This window comes from Podarcis muralis, chromosome 18 (genome assembly GCF_964188315.1).
Source record: "Podarcis muralis chromosome 18, rPodMur119.hap1.1, whole genome shotgun sequence".
Lineage (NCBI taxonomy): Eukaryota > Metazoa > Chordata > Lepidosauria > Squamata > Lacertidae > Podarcis > Podarcis muralis.
Genome location: NC_135672.1, coordinates 4,813,145 through 4,832,904, shown reverse-complemented (window position 1 = coordinate 4,832,904; position 19,760 = coordinate 4,813,145). Strand labels below are relative to the sequence as shown.

Here is a 19,760-nt window from a genome sequence, read left to right as displayed (position 1 = left end):
CATGTCTCTTCTGGTTCTGGGAGATTAGCAGGGAGGGGAGCTTGTTGCAGCAGGAGGGGGAGACATCTGTGTGACGTTCCTCCTCTTCAATAGTGGCCACCAGCTTGCCATTAAAAGAGGACTGGACAAATTCACGAAGAATAAGGCTTATTAATGGCTTATAGCCACAAACGCCTCCTCCCCTCCTTCAGCTTCTGCCTCTGATTCTGGACTGCTCTCTGCCACAGACTCCCCCCGCCCTTCAGTTTCTGACACCTCGTCTTCCCAATCTTCTCCCTCTTGTGGGAATGTTCAGGGATGCAGGAGAGGATATATTGTCAGATTATAGCCTTTCCAACTTGTGTTAACAAGTTCACAAATTAGCAGAGTAACATTCCCCTTTTTAAACTCGCAGCGTATGCGTTTGCTCAGTCTCGCTAAATAATAACTGTTCTGGTATTTTTCCCTTATTCCCTCATAAAAGATAAGACACGACACAGTCTTCTATAAAAGTAGAAAAAGAGTTTACTTACTCACATTCTGTTCACAATTGGATTCCAGAAGGCAGACTTAGCTTAGAAAAGTAACATACACCTGGAAACTATCTCCTAAGGAGACAGTCCCTTTGTCCTCTCTTGGCTGGAAGCCAAGAGACATAGCTGTCAACTTTTCCCTTTTCTTGTGAGGAATCCTATTCAGAATAAGGGGATTTCCCTTAAAAAAAAGGGAAACGTTGACAGCTATGGCTAAGAGCATCTTTGGCTAAGCAGATGTTGCTTCTTCGATGCATGTAGTCAAAGAGAGAGAGATGGCTGCCCTGCCCTGTGCTTTTGTCGTTACCTGCACAGGTGAGGCCACGCACACCTCTAGTCACATGCAGAGGAAGTCTGTCCCAGCCCAGAAGGAAACAGGAAGTTGACCTACTGGCTGGACAAACATTCCTCCCCAGGTGTAAACATGTTCACTCTAGGAATGTTGTACCTGACTGCTCTTGTGTTTCACATCCCACACCTCTGACCACTCACCATCGACTTGCCACCGCTCCCCAGGCTCTGAGCTTTCTACCCTTGGGGGTCTCTCAGCCGGTGCCCCCCACCATTCCCATGCTCCAGCCACTCCACAAAAGGTGCACAAATTTCACGAAACAAATAACGATTTCGCAAGCCATTATGAAAAGCACATGCTCCGTAGCCGATACCCCTGCTCACCTGCACCGGACAGCCAAGCGCAGGGCGGTCTCCTCAGATTCCCGTTGCCCCAGCAGCAAACTGATGCCCTCCATGTCACCCTTGGACTCCTGCAGAGTCGCCGAGAGGAGTTGGTTGAGGCCTTGGAGCTTTTCGGTGAATCTGGATGGGGGGGGGAGCAGACGCTCAGGACAATTCTGCTGTCCCCGCAGCTCCTGCTAATGGCAAACTCGGGCGCTGAGTGCCGATGAAAATCGAGCCAAACACTTTGAAAAAGGTGGGGTGCATCCTTGGAGGGGTGGACGTTTCAGGGTTTCGCAGAAGAAAGCTGCAATGCGCTCTACGTGGGGCTACCTTTGAAGGTGACCCGGAAACTACAACTAATCCAGAATGAGGCAGCTAGACTGGAGACTGGGAGCGGCCGCCGAGACCACGTAACACCTGTCTTGAAAGACCTGCATTGGCTCCCAGGACGTTTCCGAGCACAATTCAAAGTGTTGGTGTTGACCTTTAAAGCCCCAAACGGCCTCAGCCCTGTAGACCTGAAAGAGCGTCTCCACATCCATCACTCAGCCCAGACACTGAGGTCCAGCTTCAAGGGCCTTCTGGCGGTTCCCTCACTGAGAGAAGCCAAGTTACAGGGAACCAGGCAAAGGGCCTTCTTGGTGGTGGCACCCGCCCTGTGGAATGCCCTCCCACCAGAAGTCAAAGAGAATAACAACTACCAGACTTTTGGAAGACATCTGAAGGCAGCCCTGTTTAGGGAAGCTTTTAATGTTTGGTGCATTACTTTATTTTAATATTTTGTTGGAAGCCGCCCAGAGTGGCTGGGGAAACCCAGCCAGATGGGCAGGGTATAAATAATAAATGATGATGATGATGATGATGATGATGATGATGATGAAAAAGCAATCTGAATCAAAACAAAAGGGGACAAGTCCTTCTCGCCCCAAAAGGACTGAGCAGGCTTTGCGGCCAACTCTGTGGCTCAATGTTGAGATTCCTGCATTGCATGGGGTTGGACTAGATGACCCTTGTTTTCCCCTCCAGCTCTACAAACCTGCGATTCTGAGAAAGCAGCGTCTGCTCAGGGTGCTTCCGCCAGTTTGATCTCACCTCTGAGCCCCAGGAGGCTGAACTTTGCTGGCTCGTGAGGGAATAAGGGGGAAGTTGGCTCATTTTGTGGTGGACGTCGTGAAGGACTTTGGGGAGATTATTTATAACAATATTTTTTTTATTTTTTTAAAAGGTATTTAAGGTAACTCTCCCCAGAAGACCAGAAGGCTTTTTAGTAGGGACAACTCATACAGGTGTCCCCAATAGAAACAGGTAAATTGATTTCTTTAATGAGAATATTATACAGTGGTGCCCCGCAAGACGAATGCCTCGCAAGACCAAAAACTCGCTAGACGAAAGGGTTTTCCGTTTTTTGAGTCGTTCCGCAAGACGAATTTCCCTGTGGGCTTGCTTCACAAGACGAAACGTCTTGCGAGTTCTTGCGAGTTTGTTTACTTTTTCTTAAAGCCGCTAAGCCGTTAATTGCCACTAAGCCACTAATAGCCGCTAAGCCACTAATAGCCGTGCTTCGCAAGACGAAAAAACCGCAAGATGAAGAGACTCACGGAACGGATTAATTTCATCTTGCGAGGCACCACTGTATGCACAAAATTGACGCAAAGAGACGGTACCAAATATTGCATCAGCTGAAGCTGACACAAAGTGTAAAACTGGCAAGTTTGACTCCCAATTTTTTTATATATATAAATATAATGATTTAAAAAAGAAAGCGAGAGAGAATAGTCAGGGCACCCTTACCCACACAGCTCCTGCCTTTGATCTTCCATGCCTTTTGCAGGGGTCTCCTCAGGAGGTGGGCCTTGCCCGGGGTGCAGGCAGCAAGTGGGGTGGGCGCTGGGGGCGCCTCGGAAACAGCAGGCAAAGTTTGGGGCTGCCACAAGTGGGTCCTGCAGGGCAAAGCAAGACAGCTTGGGGCAGGGTCCCCTTTGTGATATATATTCAAAAAGAAAGAGTAAATGTGTACAGCAGGAAGGGAAGGGAGGCTCTAGAATCTGTTTGCTCTTTTTAAAAATATATATATATTGAGATTTCCATATTTAATTACATAAGGTAAAGGTAAAGGGACCCCTGACCATTAGGTCCAGTCGGGGCCGACTCTGGGGTTGCAGCGCTCATCTCGCTTTACTGGCCGAGGGAGCCGGCGCACAGCTTCTGGGTCATGTGGCCAGCATGACTAAGCCGCTTCTGGCGAACCAGAGCAGCGCACGGAAACGCTGTTTACCTTCCCGCTGGAGTGGTACCTATTTATCTACTTGCACTTTGATGTGCTTTTGAACTGCTAGGTTGGCAGGAGCAGGGACCAAACAACAGGAGCTCACCCCGTCGCGGGGATTCGAACCGCTGACCTTCTGATCGGCAAGCCCTAGGCTCTGTGGTTTAACCCACAGCCCCACCTGCGTCCCCATTTAAATTACATATCATGACACAAATCTATAACACAAAGCATTGCTCAGACAGAGCATCTACTTCCTTCCCTCCCTCTTTCTGACTTCCAAACATCTTTTAATAAATTCTCGCATTTCTATAACCACTTTTTTTTACTTTAAATCTTCTTTTTTTATAAAAATTACCTCCTTATGTGTAAATCGGTTCCTTATTTTCACATGACAAAGCATTTCAATTCAAACCTACAAACGTTTTCAAATGCTTACAGTTTCCTTTCATATGAAATATAAATTTGCTCCAGTCCTTCTGAAACAGTTCGTCTCGCCGATTCCGAATCTTCCCTGTCAGCTTTGCCATCTCCACATATTCTACCATCTTTATCTGCCAATCTTCCAATGTAGGAAGTTCCTGCTGATTCCATTTCTGGGCCAGAAGTATTCTCGCAGCCGTTGTGGAGTACATAAACAAATTTACATCTTTTTTACAAATTTATGTGGGGCTGCCCTTGAGACTTGCCCAGAAACTCCAGCAGGTGCAGAAGGCCATGGCAAGCCTCCTTACGGGGTCCTTGCTGCGAGATCACATTCACCCGGTGCTATACCAGCTGCACTGGCTCCTGGTGGAGTACAGGATCAGGTTTAAGGTGCTGGTTTTGACCTTTAAAGCCCTATACGGCCTAGGACCCTCGTACCTACAGGACCGCCTCTCCTGGTATGTCCCACGGAGGACCTTATGGTCTTCAAACAAAAACATCTTGGAGGTTAGGCTGGCTTCAACCAGAGCCAGGGCCTTTTCGGTCGTGGCCCCGATCTGGTGGAACGCTCTGTCCCAAGAGACTAGGGCCCTGCGGGACTTGACATCTTTCCGCAGGGCCTGCAAGACGGAGCTGTTCTGCCAGGCCTTTGGTCGGGGTTCAGTCTGACTCCCTCTCCCCTTTCATAAGAACTTGCATGAAAGTGGCCTCCCAATTTTTCTCACAGGCCCATATAAGTTCAGCACAAACAGTTGGGCCTGGTGAGTATTTAAGGTCCCCAACCCTAATCTGCAGGTTGCCATCTGATTGGATTTTATTCTGATCCTGATCTGATTTGAGGATGTATTTTAATTAATTGCCTGATATTATGTTAGTGTATTATACATTTAGGGGACGCAGGTGGCGCTGTGGGTTAAAGCCTCAGCACCTAGGGCTTGCCGATCGAAAGGTCGGCGGTTCGAATCCCCGCAGCGGGGTGCGCTCCTGTTGTTCGGTCCCAGCGCCTGCCAACCTAGCAGTTCGAAAGCACTCCTGGGTGCAAGTAGATAAATAGGGACCGCTTACAAGCGGGAAGGTAAACGGCGTTTCCGTGTGCGGCTCTGGCTCGCCAGAGCAGCGATGTCACGCTGGCCACGTGACCCGGAAGTGTCTCCGGACAGCGCTGGCCCCTGGCCTATAGAGTGAGATGGGCGCACAACCCTAGAGTCTGTCAAGACTGGCCCGTACGGGCAGGGGTACCTTTACCTTTACCTTTTATTATGCATTTGATGTTAGCTGCTCAGAGCCCGGCTTCGGCTGGGGAGGGCGGGATATAAATAAAATTATTATTATTATTATTATTATTATTATTATTATTATTATTATTATTATTATTTTCTGAATTTCCTTAGAATCTGTATCCCCTTGATCTGTAAAGTATCATCACACTGCTTTAACCGGCGAGGGCTTCCCCCAGAGAACCCTGGGAACTGTAGTTTGTTGAATGTTCTTAGGAGACGCCTCTTGAGCCAAGAGAGCTACAATTCACAGGTTTCCCCTGGGAAAGAGGGACTGATAGTTAAACCACTCAGGAAACTGCATTTCTCCGAGGGGATCAGGTTTCTCCTGACAACACGCCTTGAGGAAACTATAGTTCCCAGTCCTTTCTTCGGCGCATCCTGAATCTTTTTGGTTGTCTGCAAGTTCTAGTTTCATGAGAGAGCAGTGGCGTAAGGCAAAGGACCTCTGGATGGTTCAGTCCAGTCAAAGGCGACTCTGGGGTTGCGGCGCTCATCTCGCTTCAGGCCGAGGGAGCCGGTGTTTGTCCGCAGTTAGTTTTCCGGGTCATGTGGCCAGCAGGACTAAACCGCTTCTGACACAACGGGACACCGTGACGGAAACCAGAGCGCATGGAAACGCCGTTTACCTTCCTGCCACAGTGGTACCTATTTATCTACTTGCACCGGTGTGCTTTCAAACTGTTAGGTTGGCAGGAGCAGGGACAGAGAAACGGGAGCTCACCCCGTTGCAGGGATTCGAACCGCCGACTTTCCAATCGGCAAGCCCAAGAGGCTCAGAGGTTTTGACCACAGCGCCACCCGAGTCCAAGCAATGGTGCAGAGTCTAGCGAGGAACTTCTCTTTTAAACCGCCCGAGTTGGTGATCATCAATACAGTCTTACCTCGGGTTACAGACGCTTTGGGTTGCACGATTTTCGGTTGCGCACCGCGCCAAACCCAGAAGTACTGGAACGAGTTACTTCCAGGTTTCAGCACTTGCGCATGCGCAGAAGCGCCAAATTGCGAACTGTGCGTGTGCAGATGTGGCGCTGCAGGTTGTGAGCACTGCGGGTTGTGAATGTGCTTCCCGCACGGATCACGTTCACAACCTGAGCGTCCACTGTATATGCCATTCCTGGATGCCAAAACACTCACCTGCAATCCCAAGGACTCTTTCTCCCTGACCGGGCTGGTGGCTCCATAGGGAAGTGCTTCCATCTCGGAGAGGGCTCCTTGGAGATCTTTGACCTGGAGGGAAACACGAGACAAACACTCACCATGCGCATCGCTGCGCTACCTGAGTCGCCCCAACACTTCGCATTGCTCTGCGGCATCGCGAGGAATTTGAAGAAGCTAAAGAGGCAGGGAGGTGGTTAACTTGATGGTACGTTTTTTGCGAGAACTTTTAAAAAACAGAACGGAATACAAGGGGTTTGGGGAAAGGATACATAATGAGATGAAGAAAATGTTAAGATTGGTAACCCAAAAAAACCTGAATCTTTTCTCCGAGGTGTAAAAGGGATGAATGTCCCAAAAATGATGACTAAATTATTTGCCTACACAGCAACAGCGCAGAAATGAAAAGAAGGAAAAATACTGGGCAGGGTAAAGTAATAAATTATTATTATTATTATTATTATTATTATTATTATTATTATTCTCAGCCCAGGAAGAATGGCTCTTAAAATTGACAGACAGTGTGAGAGTAAGAGATCAATGTGATGAGCTCTTTATTGAAAGGGGGGCAGCGGATGGGAAAGGATGAAAATAATTGTAATAGAGGAAATATGTAATAGGTAAACAGGTAAAGGGACCCCTGACCATTAGGTCCAGTCATCGCCAACTCTGGGGTTGCAGTGCTCATCTCGCTTTAATAGGTAATAGGTAAAAAGCATGCTATATAATAGAATTAGAAAAGGGTGGGAGTTGTTAATAATAATAATAATAATAATAATAATACCCTATCTATCTGGCTGGCTTTCCCCAGTTACTCTGGGCGGCTTCCAGCACATATGAAAACATAATAAAGCATCAAACATTAAAAACTTCCCTATATGGGGCTGCCTTCAGATGTCTTCTAAAAGTTGTGTAGTTCTTTATCTCCTGGACATCTGAAGGGGAGGGAGCTCCACAGATTTTAACAGATTAACTTCAAGGGTGGGAAGTCAAAACGTCAAGGGAAATAGGTAGTAAAGTCGAAATTAACTTGTTATATAAAAATACAACAGAATTCTCGAAGGGATGTGGGAATGTGGAGGAACGAACTCAAAGCTGGAGCGCACCTTCCTCTGTAGCTTATCCCTCTCTTCCTGGTAAGCGCAGAGGGCAGCTTTTGATCTGTCGAGTTCGCCGTCCCTGCCTTCCAGCTCTTCACGGAGCACGGCATTCCTCTCTTCGTACAAGGCGATTTCTCTCTCGTAGATGCTCATCCCATCTGCCAGGAACCCTGCTCCAGACATCTGGGCTTCCGGGTCCGGCTGGGGCCAGGGATCTTTCTCGCTTCCTTGGAATCTCCTCAGGCTTTCTTCCAGGCCCTGGGAAATTAGAATGCATAATAATAATAATAATAATAATAATAATAATAATAATAATAATAATTTATTATTTGTACCCCGCCCATCTGGCTGGGTTTCCCCAGCCACTCTGGGCGGCTTCCAACAAAGATTAAAGATACATTAAAATGTCACACATTTAAAACTTCTTCTAAGTGTCAGGTAGTTGTTTATCTCTTTGACATCTAATGGGAGGGCGTTTCACAGGGAGGGCGCCACCACCGAGAAGGCCCTCTGCCTGGTTCCCTGTAACCTCACTTCTCGCAGGGAGGGAACGGCCAGAAGGCCCTCGGCGCTGGACCTCAGTGTCCAGACAGAACGATGGAGGTGGAGACGCTCCTTCAGGTATACTGGACCGAGGCAGTTTAGGGCTTTCAAGGTCAGCACCAACACTTTGAATTGTGCTCAGAAATGTAGAATACAGCATAGAACTGTAGAGCGAGAAGGGACCCCCGAGGGTCATCCAGTCCAACCCCCTGCCATGCTGGAATCTCAGCTAAAGTATCCCTAACAGATGAGCATCCAACTTCTGTTTAAAAACCTCTAAGGAATGATAACCCAACGCCTCCTTTCCGTGGTAGAAAAGCTCTTACTGTCAGAAAGTTCTTCTATGTGTTTGGTTGGAATCTCCTTTCTTTGTCACTGGAGGACATGGGTTGGAGTCCTACCCTCCGGGGCAGGAGAAAACTAGCTTGTTCCCGCCTCCATTTGGCAGCCCTCGAGATAGCTGAAGATGGCTCACATATCTCCTCTTTTCCAAGCTAAACATCCCCAATTCCCTCAACCGTTCCTCATCTGGCTTGGTTTCCAGACCCTGAGGTAGGAAGAACCAGCCTCACAAATTGCAGCTGGCTTACTAGCAGTAAATAATAATAATAATAATAATAATAATAATAATAATAATAATAATAATAATAATAATAAATTATTTATACTCCGCCCTCCCCGGCTCAGGGAGGCTAGCATCAATAAAATTTCAGTAAAACATAATAAGGAGGAAAAAAGAAAAAGAAAAAGAAATTAAAATACAGGTTAAAGTGCAATTTAAAATGCAGCATCATTTTAAAAGTCAAATCCATAAGAGGAGGGAAACATAAAGGTCAGACTGAGCCCAAACCAAAGGCCAGGCGGAACAGCTCTGTCTTGCAGGCCCTGCAAGGGTCCTGCAGGATCCTGGACTCTTGTGACAGGGTCCTGGTCTCTTGTGACAGAGCGTTCCACCAAGTCGGGGCCAGTACTGAAAAGGCCCTGGCCCTAGTTGAGACCAAGCCACCTTGTGACTTGGGACCTCCAGAATGTTGTCATATGTGGACCTGAAGGTCCTCCACGGGGCATACCAGGAGAGGTATGTGAAAAGGATCTAGGGGTCTTGGTGGCAGCAGTGGAGGAAACTGCTCGGCCGCCTGGGGTGGTGCGCCCAGAGGCGGGGCAAGCCACCCCATAGGGTAGGAGCGAGGGCAGGGTGCACCGTGGGGCCTCCATAGAATCCTAGAGTTGGAAGAGACCACAAGGGCCATCGAGTCCAACCCCCTGCCAAGCACGAAACACCATCAGAGCACTCCTGACATATGGTTGTCAAGCCTCTGCTTAAAGACCTCCAAAGAAGGAGACTCCACCACACTCCTTGGCAGCAAATTCCACTGTCAAACAGCTCTTACTGTCAGGAAGTTCTTCCTAATGTTGAGGTGGAATCTTCTTTCTTGTAGTTTGGATCCATTGCTCCGTGTCCGCTTCTCTGGAGCAGCAGAAAACATCCTTTCTCCCTCCTCTATGTGACATCCTTTTATATATTTGAACATGGCTATCATATCACCCCTTAACCTCCTCTTCTCCAGGCTAAACATGCCCAGCTCCCTTAGCCGTTCCTCATAAGGCATCGTTTCCAGGCCTTTGACCATTTTGGTTGCCCTCCTCTGGACACGTTCCAGTTTGTCAGTGTCCTTCTTGAACTGTGGTGCCCAGAACTGGACACAGTACTCCAGGTGAGGTCTGACCAGAGCAGAATACAGTGGCACTATTACTTCCCTTGATCTAGATGCTATACTCCTATTGATGCAGCCCAGAATTGCATTGGCTTTTTTAGCTGCCGCGTCACACTGTTGGCTCATGTCAAGTTTGTGGTCAACCAAGACTCCTAGATCCTTTTCACATGTACTGCTCTCAAGCCAGGTGTCACCCATCTTGTATTTGTGCCTCCAGAGTCTGCCTGCCTCCTCTCACTCAGCTGCCCTACAGCTGGGGGGGGAGGCAGCAGGTGGACCCTTTGGGCAACATGGAGCCTGCGCGCACCCAAGCCGCCAAGTCTCTCCCAGGAGAGACATGTGGCTCAGGCAAGCTGCAGGCCCCACAGTGAGTGCCACCCGACATTTTGTCACCCCCCTCAGTGGTGACACCTGGGGCAGACCGCACCCACCGCACCCCCCTTCCTCCACCCCTGCTTGGTGGACCACAAGCTGAACATGAGCCCACAGGGTGATGCAGCAGCAAAAATGGCTAACGCTATTCTAGGCTGCATCCACAGAAGTCTAGTGTCCAGATCAAGGGAAGTCATAGTCCCACTCTGTTCTGCCTCGGTCAGACCACACCTGGAATACGGTGTCCAGTTCTGGGCACCACAATTTAAGAAGAATGTTGACTTCGACTCTCGCGGGTTAGAAGATGGTGCCTGAAGCAAGTCTCCTGTGAGCCTCAGCAGAGTGAGTAGAAGTTTTAAAAAATAATAAGTGAGGAAGATAAGGTAAAAGGTAAAGGTACCCCTGCCCGTACGGGCCAGTCTTGCCAGACTCTAGGGTTGTGCGCTCATCTCACTCTATAGGCCGGGAGCCAGCGCTGTCCGCAGACACTTCCGGGTCACGTGGCCAGCGTGACAAGCTGCATCTGGCGAGCCAGCGCAGCACACGGAACGCCGTTTACCTTCCCGCTGGTAAGCAGTCCCTATTTATCTACTTGCACCCGAGGGTGCTTTCGAACTGCTAGGTTGGCAGGCGCTGGGACCGAGCAACGGAAGCGCACCCCGCCGCGGGGATTCGAACCACCGACCATGCGATCGGCAAGTCCTAGGCGCTGAGGCTTTTACCCACAGCGCCACCCGTGTCCCTTAGGAACGGGACGTGAGGAAGTGAGGAAGATACACTCCCGGAAAACAAGCTTATATCCCAGCCAGATAAGGACTCCGGGAGTTGCCGGACGGCATTTTAAGCATCCTCCCTTCCTTTGAGGCTCTTCGAAAGCCCTTTGAAATCCCGCTGAAGCCACCCTAAACGGCTGGACGGCAACTGTTGACACCCGAGATAGTCCCCTTCCTTTGGCCGCTGCCCCTGAAACCCAGCAAAGGCTATTCTTCTGCCTGGAGACGCCAAAGAACCTTGGATGTTTGCCTCAGATTTATGGTGGAGTGGAGCGACGTAGTTTAAGGTCTGCAAGCAGCCATTGAGAAGCGAAGGTAACTTTGCTAAGTCTGACCAGCTTGCTGAATCAACATGTGGATTAATTATACAGCCCCAGGGGGAGGTAAGCCTTTAATGTTCCATTTCTTGAAATTTGGATTCCCAGTTATATTGCTGTGTCGACCACAGCAAACTATGGCAAGTTCTTAAAGAAATGGGAGTGCCTGATCACCTCATCTGTCTCCTGAGAAATCTCTATGTGGGACAAGAAGCTACAGTTAGAACTGGATATGGAACAACTGATTGGTTCAAAATTGGGAAAGGAGTACGACAAGGCTGTATATTGTCCCCCTGCTTATTTAACTTATACGCAGAATTCATCATGTGAAAGGCTGGGCTGGATGAATCCCTAGCCGGAATTAAGATTGCCGGAAGAAATATCAACAACCTCAGATATGCAGATAACACAACCTTGATGGCAGAAAGTGAGGAGGATTTAAAGAACCTTTTATTGAGGACCAACTAAGTTAGTTCTTGGTATGAGCTTTCGTGTGCATGCACACTTCTTCAGATACCTATCTGAAGAAGTGTGCATGCACACGAAAGCTCATACCAAGAACTAACTTAGTTGGTCTTTAAGGTGCTACTGGAAGGAATTTTTTTTTGTTTTGACTATGGCAGACCAACACGGCTACCCATCTGTAACTTTTATTGAGGGTGAAAGAGGAGAGCGCAAAATATGGTCTGAAGCTCAACATCAAAAAAACGAAGATCATGGCCACTGGTCCCATCACCTCCTGGCAAATAGAAGGGGAAGAAATGGAGGCAGTAAGAGATTTTACTTTCTTGGGCTCCATGATCACTGCAGATGGTGACAGCAGTCACGAAATTAAAAGACGCCTGCTCCTTGGGAGAAAAGCAATGACAAACCTAGACAGCATCTTAAAAAGTAGAGACAACACCTTGCTGACAAAGGTCCGTATAGTTAAAGCCATGGTTTTCCCAGTAGTGATGTATGGAAGTGAGAGCTGGACCATAAAGAAGGCTGATCACCGAAGAATGGATGCTTTTGAATTCTGGTGCTGGAGGAGACTCTTGAGAGTCCCATGGACTGCAAGAAGATCAAACGCATCCATTCTGAAGGAAATCAGCCCTGAGTGCTCACTGGAAGGACAGATCCTGAAGCTGAGGCTCCAAGACTTTGGCCACCTCATGAGAAGAGAAGACTCCCTGGAAAAAACCCTGATGTTGGGAAAGATGGAGGGCACAAGGAGAAGGGGACGGCAGAGGACGAGATGGTTGGATAGTGTTGTTGAAGCTACCAGCATGAGTTTGACCAAACTGCGGGAGGCAGTGGAAGACAGGAGTGCCTGGCATGCTCTGGTCCATGGGGTCACGAAGAGGCGGACACGACTAAACGACTAAACAACAACAACAACCCGGAAAGGCTATTACTTAAAAAAACAGCTGGTTTGGAAAAGCATTTGATAGCCGCTTTGGTTTGTTTATATCTGAACTGGGAGTATCAGAACTGTTGACAAGCCCAGGTGGCGGCTGCAGAGAGTCTGCAAAACTGGATGGCACTGACTTCGGTCCTGTAAACTCAAGGCTGCCACACTTGGAGATAATTGATTTCTGCAAACTGCTGACAAATAACCATAATTATTATGGTACTTACTAGAAAGAACTTCCAATAACCTTTCAGCCCCCTCGGGGACACCAAACGGGTGCTGGCCTTTGGTGATGCCCTCCCACCCCTCCCCTGAAAGGGAATGTGGACCCCTCAGGCTGGCAAACAGCCCCTGCCCCAGGAGGAGGAGGAATGTGGCTTTGCCAACCTTCATGGGCTCCAGGCATCCTTCCAGCTCTGCCTTGGCGCTGGGGAGGCGGCTCCGGTGGGCAAAGACGGTGTTCTCCAGGGACGTGACAGCTTTGTGGACATCGAGGAAGAGGTCGTCTGGAAAAGAGGAAGGAGGAGGGAATGGGTGTTTTAAAAAAAGTATTCTTTTTCCAATTATATTTTACTAAGTTTGAACATTTTTAACATATGCAGCCAGAACGCAATTTTGTATTTTCTTATTTTTATCGTATTTTCTTGTATTTTCTTATTTTTATTGAATTCCCACCCCGTTTTCCACTGAGTTGTTGTTTCTTCCCCTTCTTTCTTCCATCTATCAAATCATGACCACAATATTATATCTAATCACTTCTGCTGCTCAAAGCTCAAATCCTGCTCACGAATTCGTCATGCTGTAATATTTCTTTAAGTAGCCCGAAAAAAGGCATCCATTCTTCCTCTAATTTTAATTTTTATCGGAATTTTATTTACAACATAACATAACATAACAATACACAAATCCACCCTCATTAAACGTGAACATAACATACAATGAGCATAACATACAACAATACAAACAACCAAATATAAGACTTCCTTTATCCTGTATCTGGCCTCCTTATTTACTTCTTATAAACTGTTTACTTTATGAATAATGATTAATATTTTTCTAACTATAACTTAAATATCCACATGTCCAGGTATGTATTTTAGGGCACTGTTTTGTGAAGTATTCTCTGCATTTTCCCCATGCTTTTTGAAATTCTTGTCTAGTGTGATCTCTAATTGCCTCTGTTAATCTAGCCAGTTCAATATACTCTAACGGTTTGTCTTGCCATTCCTTATTTGTTGGCACAGTTTCTTTTTTCCAGTTTTTAGCAATTAGGATCCTTGCCGCTCCTGTGGCATCCATTCTTCCATAAAGCTCTCATCATTAGATTTTTTTTATTTTTAAAAAAGTTATTGCACCTTTAAAATGGAAAGCAGCGACCAGCCAAGGAGACCCTCCAAATGCATAGAAGGATGACAGCCATGGGAGCATGACCCCAAAATGGGGGACCAGGATGCATCTGGTCCAGGAACAGTCTGCCGGTTGCCAGAGTATATTATGTAAGGAGAAAAGGTCAGGGCATTCTCGGTGGTGGCTCCTCAGCCCTAGAATGCCAGCCCTGGCACCAACACCGTCTCCTTTTTGGACCCACATCCAGTTCAGATGCTTCCATCCTGGTGAATTGAATGGCGAGAAAAGGAAAGGGAAAAGTTGAAGCTTCACTTCCTCCCTCCTGGAAGTAAGGGGGCGTGACTAAGCTGCGTCTAGGAACAGACCTCTCTGGTCTTAACCCCTTCATGCACTAACTAGCACTCGAGCACAGATACATTTGACTGCAATCTCCTACCATCTCTAGACTGGGGAATGGCTCCCTCCTTAAACCCCAGAGTGAGTTCAGCTTTTCATTCAAGAACGAGGAGGACAAGGAAGCTGCTTTGGTCTTTGGAGGAAAGACCATAGTCCTGCACAGACTCAGCAAAGCCTTACCTCTTTCAGAATGGGCTGCCGGAGGAGGCAGGGCTGCAGCTGGATTTGGGAACGGCAGAGAACATCGCGGGAGACTTGCTGTGTACTCAGAGCACAGGTCAGAGCACAGGTCGTCGTCCTCCCTGCAAGGAAGGACATTTCAGTCCAGATCCAACCAAAAAATAAATAAAACCCCTCTGTTTTTGCTCTTACAACCCCTCTCCTATTCTATAAATGGTCTAATGTCATCATTTCATGGACCAGATGACGCATGGGCTGCCTGCCAACTCTACAATTCTGTGATTCTAGGTTAGGGGCCATCACTGCCTCATGGGGCAAGGAGTTCCACAGATTCCCAACAACTGAAATTCGGAAGCATTGTTGCCTCTGAACATAGCCATTATGACTAGTAGCCATGGATAGCCTGGAGTGCAGAATCCTTTTAAGGCAGGGGGCTTTTGTGCCAGAGAGAATTATTGCCCCCCTGTACCCCGATTTACGACAATACAATAATCTTTATTGTCATTGTCCCATACAGAACAACGAAATTGAAAAATCTACATAAGACATTCAAAAACCAACAAGCCTGCTATCCCAGGTATCCCAACCTGGTTAGCCCCCTAAAAACTCTGATACCCCATAATTAAATACAATATACTCCCATGGAGACTACCTTACACTGCGTTTAAAACCCAAAATCGCCTTTGGATAGAAACTGTTTCTCAGGCGGATAGTCCTAGTCTTTATAACCCTGGACCTTCTTCCAGAAGGCAGAAGCCGAAAGAGATCATTTCCGGGGTGCGCACTGTCCTGCGCTGTCTCTGCAGCTTTCTTAAGGCACCTGGAAGCGTAGATTTGATCCAAGGTGGGAAGAGTGCACCCAATTATTCTCTCCGCAGTCTTTACAACCTTGGACAGCATTGGTTTTCCCCTGACAGTGCAGCTCCCAAGCCACACACACAGACCGTAAGTTAATGCACTCTCCACAGTACAATGGTAAAATGCCATCAACAGGTCCTTTGAGAGATTGTTTTTCCGGAGAACTTACCTGGCCTTGCTCCGCTGCAGGCTCTCAATTCGGCTGTGGAGATGGGCAATGGTGACCAACAGCCCTGTGATATTCTCTTCGTAGCGGAGGATTGCCCCTTCGTCAGGCACATCACCCCCAAACCTCTCGCCTGCAGGGTCTTCGTCCCCCTGGCTCCCAGATGGCAGGGATGCGAGCAAAATCAGAAAGGATATTGTCAGCGCTGTTGCGGGGTGGGGGCAGTGTCTGGCTGCAATTCAACAGGTGCAGCCCACGCTTATCCAGAAAGGCCTGTTCATATAGTGGGGGAGATCCTTACCTTGTAAGTCTATTATTACAAGAGCTTAAGAAGAGACCTGACAAGGCAGCGTGGTGCAGTGGTTAGAGTGGTTCTCAAAGGCTGCAGTGCACCACTCCAGTGTGGTAGGAGAGGATGGCAAATTTGGAAGGAAGATTCAAGGACGATCAAAGATGTGGGGTGTGAAACACAACAGCAGTCAAGTACAACATTCCTAGAGTGAACATATTTACACATGGGGAGGAATGTTTGTCCAGCCAGCAGGTTCAAAAGCACGTCAAAGTGCAAGTAGATAACTAGGTACCGCTCCAGCGGGAAGGTAAACGGCGTTTCCGTGCGCTGCTCTGGTTCGCCAGAAGCGGCTTAGTCCTGCTGGCCACATGACCCGGAAGCTGTACGCCGGCTCCCTCGGCCAGTAAAGCGAGATGAGCGCCGCAACCCCGGAGTCAGCCACGACTGGACCTAACGGTCAGGGGTCCCTTTACTTTTTTTTAAGGTAGTCTCTATGGGAGTATATTGTATTTAATTATCGGATATCAGAGTTTTTAGGGGGCTAACCAGGCTGGGATAGCTGGGATAGCAGGCTTGTTGGTTTTTGAATGTCTGATGTAGAATTTTTCAATGTCATTGTTCTGTATGGGACAATGACAATAAAGATTATCGTATTGTATCGTATTGAACGCTGGTTTCCCTGGATCAAGTCTGTCTGCTTTGTCAAATGAATGAAGCCACATGGTTTTAACTGGATTTTAAACCGGTGTGCAATTCATGGTTACGGTGTCACATTTTGTCATGCAGTTACCTCCCTTGGTGTGTAGTGCAAACCGCTATTCTGAATAATGCTTTTTTATGGGGCAGCGGTGAGTTTGTGGTCCGGAACGGGGAGAGCAGCACAATGGACTGACCCTTCGCAAGCCGGCGTCAGGCCAATTGCAGACCTTAGTCGGGATCAGCGATCTTTTGTGGTGAGCTAAGGAGCTTTCATGCGCGAGAGAGATTTAGAAGGGACAAGCAAGTCCATTGTTCCCGTGGAAAACAGGAAAGGGAGCCTTGCATCCTGCTGGCCAATGCTTCCTGCCTTGAAAGGCTTCCTATTTAAGTGCATTAAAAAGAAAGAAAGGGGATGGATTGTCGTCAGTTGCCTGAGCAGGTGGGGTCCGGCAAGGACAGGCCCTCCTACATTTCTCCAATGAAAATAGGGACATCCTATTCAATAATAATAATAATAATTTTCTTATTTAAACCCTGCCCCTCTGACTGGGTTTCCCCAGCCGCTCTGGGCAGCTCCCCATATATATAAAACAAAACATTAAACATTGAAAAACTTCCCTATGCAGGGCTGCCTTCAGATGTCTTCTAAAGCTTGTCTAGTGACTTATCGCCTTGCCTCGGGGGGTCACGTAACTCCAGACCCTCCAACATTTCTTTGATGAAAATAGGGACGTCCTAAGTAAAAGTGGGGGGTGCAGGTGGTGCTGTGGGTTAAACCACAGAGCCTTGGGCTTTCCAATCAGAAGGTTGGTGGTTCGAATCCCCGCGACGGGGTGAGCTCCTGTCGTTCAGTCCCTGCTCCTGCCAACCTAGCAGTTCGAAAGCACGTCAAAGTGCAAGTAGATAAATAGGTACCGCTCCAGCGGGAAGGTAAACGGCGTATCTGTGCGCTGCTCTGGTTCGCCAGAAGCGGCTTAGTCATGCTGGCCACATGTCCTGGAAGCTGTACGCCGGCTCCCATGGCCAGTAAAGCGAGATGAGCGCCGCAACCCCAGAGTCGGCCACGACTGGACCTAATGGTCAGGGGTCCCTTTACCTTTACCTTTTAAGGAAAAGTGGGACATTCCAGGACCAAATCAGAAACCGGGACGGCTTCTGTAAATGCAGGATTATCCCTGGAAAATAAGGACCCATGGAGGGTCTGAGACAGACCGTTGCAATGAGCGGACATGGCAAGAAAAAAAAGCCTAAGGCCCCTGTTTGCTTCGGTGGGTCTACTCCCAAGTAGTTGGGATTCTTCCTGCACTATTCCTTACTTGGACAGGAAGGGAAGCGACGGAGGAAGTTGCGGAAAGAGAGTGGCAGTGGCAGGAGGAAGGGGCTGAGAAAACTCAGGACCCCCAACCCCCCCCAAAAAACAATTAATAATACAGTGGTACCTCGGGTTAAGAACTTAATTCGTTCCGCAGGTCCGTTCTTAACCTGAAACTGTTCTTAACCCGAAGCACCACTTTAGCTAATGGGGCCTCCTGCTGCTGCTGCGCCGCTGGAGCACAATTTCTGTTCTCATCCTGAAGCAAAGTTCTTAACCCGAGGTACTATTTCTGGGTTAGCGGAGTCTGTAACCTGAAGCGTATGTAACCCGAGGTACCACTGTAATAATAATAATAATAATAATAATAATAATAATAATAATAATAATTTATTATTTATACCCTGCCCATTATTATAAATAATAATAATTTATTATTTATACCGCACTCTGGGCGGCCTCCAACAAAATATTAAAATACCGTAATACATCAAACATTAAAAGCTTCCCTAAACAGACATCTGCCTTCAGATGTCTTCTAAAAGTCTGGTAGTTGTTCTTCTCTTTGACATCTGGTGGGAGGGCGTTCCGCAGGGCAGGCGCCACCACCGAGAAGGCCCCCTGCCTGGTTCCCTGTAACCTCACAGTGAGGGAACTGCCAGAAGTCCCTCAGAGCTGGACCTCAGTGTCCGTGCAGAACGATGGGGGTGGAGACACTCCTTCAAATATAAAGCAAAACCTTCTGCACTCACCTTGTCCATTCCAGCTTCTCCTGCCCTCTGGCTAAACTGGAGGGTGGCAAGAGAGAAACAGTCTGCTCTTTGCAGGTCCAGCCGGAATGGCAGGCAGCCGTCCTTTCCTGTTTCAAAACTCCAAACAGCCTGGACATGTTTCCTGTCCTCAGCGAGAGGGAGGAGTTGAGCTGGGAGCAGCAGGAGGCAAGTTCCTTTTCCTCTGCTCCAGTCTCAAACTGGTGGGTGGCGATTGGGAAAACAACCACCACCACCAGGGGTGGCGCGCAACTCAGTCCTGCTCAGAGTAAACGGGTGGCAATGAATGGACCTAAGGCTGCTTTGTCTTGCTAAATCAGGAGTGAGGAATCTCAGCTTCAAGGGACAATTGTAACCCTCCAGGCCTCTCGATTTGGAGCCGTGTCACAGGCAGGATGGACGCAGAGGAACGGCGGGAGGAACTAGCTGGAGGACCCCCAAGGGAAGAAGGCTCAGAGCCCAGGGAGGAGTGGAAGGAGAAGACTGGGAGGAAGGGAGTGTTGGAAGCTGAAAGGGTAACAGGGCTTAGTGAGTGGGAGGAGTCTGTGGCAGAGAGCAGCCCAGATTCGGAGGTAGGGGAGAGGGGGCAAGAGACAGAGATGGGTCAGGCAGGTGTCTTCCTCTCCTGCTACGATAAGCTCCCCTCCCTGCTGATCTCCCAGGACCAGAAGAGGGCTGAAAAGGACAGAGGAGAATTTGGCTGCATGCAGGCATAGTCTCCGATTGCTTGGGGGGAAACCTTCATGTAAATGTTCAGTCTCCAGGTTAACAGGAACCATTAAGACAGATGTCAGGGACTGGTTGGACGTACAGGAACGGTGGGAGGAACCAACTGAGGAACCCTGAAAGGAAGAAGGCTCAGAGCCCGGGAGGGGTGGATGATGATGCTGAGTGGGAAGAAAGAGACGAGGAAGAAGACTGGGAAGAGGTGGTGTCGGAAACAGAAGGGATAACAGTTAGTGAGCGGGGAGAGTGTGTGGCAGACAGCAGTCCAGAATCAGAGGTAGAAGCTGAAGCAGGAGAGGCGGGAGGCCAGGAGGCAGAGATGTGAAGAGGCAAAGGTGTCCCCGCTTCCTGAAGCAACAAGCTCTCCTTCCTGCTGGTCTCCCCGGACCAGAAGAGGCATGTATCTCTCCTTATAAAATCTAATAAAATTTATTCAAAAAGAAATAAGGGGGGGAACCCCTCTTAAATTCCCAGAACGCAAATA

At 48.3% G+C, this 19,760-nt stretch overlaps 1 protein-coding gene across 2 annotated transcripts in view; it reads right to left on the bottom strand.

The window, feature by feature from the left end:
* Positions 1 to 19,620, bottom strand: part of USHBP1 (USH1 protein network component harmonin binding protein 1) — a 31,676-nt gene extending 12,056 nt beyond the window's left edge. For both annotated transcript variants that reach the window (XM_077922069.1, XM_028713970.2), the window contains exons 1-8: positions 18,533 to 19,620; positions 15,481 to 15,629; positions 14,454 to 14,575; positions 12,918 to 13,036; positions 7,424 to 7,675; positions 6,297 to 6,389; positions 2,982 to 3,130; positions 1,188 to 1,328 (exon numbers count right to left, since the gene is read on the bottom strand). In XM_077922069.1, the coding sequence (XP_077778195.1) occupies positions 1,188 to 1,328; positions 2,982 to 3,130; positions 6,297 to 6,389; positions 7,424 to 7,675; positions 12,918 to 13,036; positions 14,454 to 14,575; positions 15,481 to 15,629; positions 18,533 to 18,541 (1,034 nt within the window). In that variant the 5' untranslated portion in view covers positions 18,542 to 19,620. The remainder of the gene's footprint in view (positions 1 to 1,187; positions 1,329 to 2,981; positions 3,131 to 6,296; positions 6,390 to 7,423; positions 7,676 to 12,917; positions 13,037 to 14,453; positions 14,576 to 15,480; positions 15,630 to 18,532) is intronic.
* Between the last annotated feature and the right edge of the window lie 140 nt (positions 19,621 to 19,760).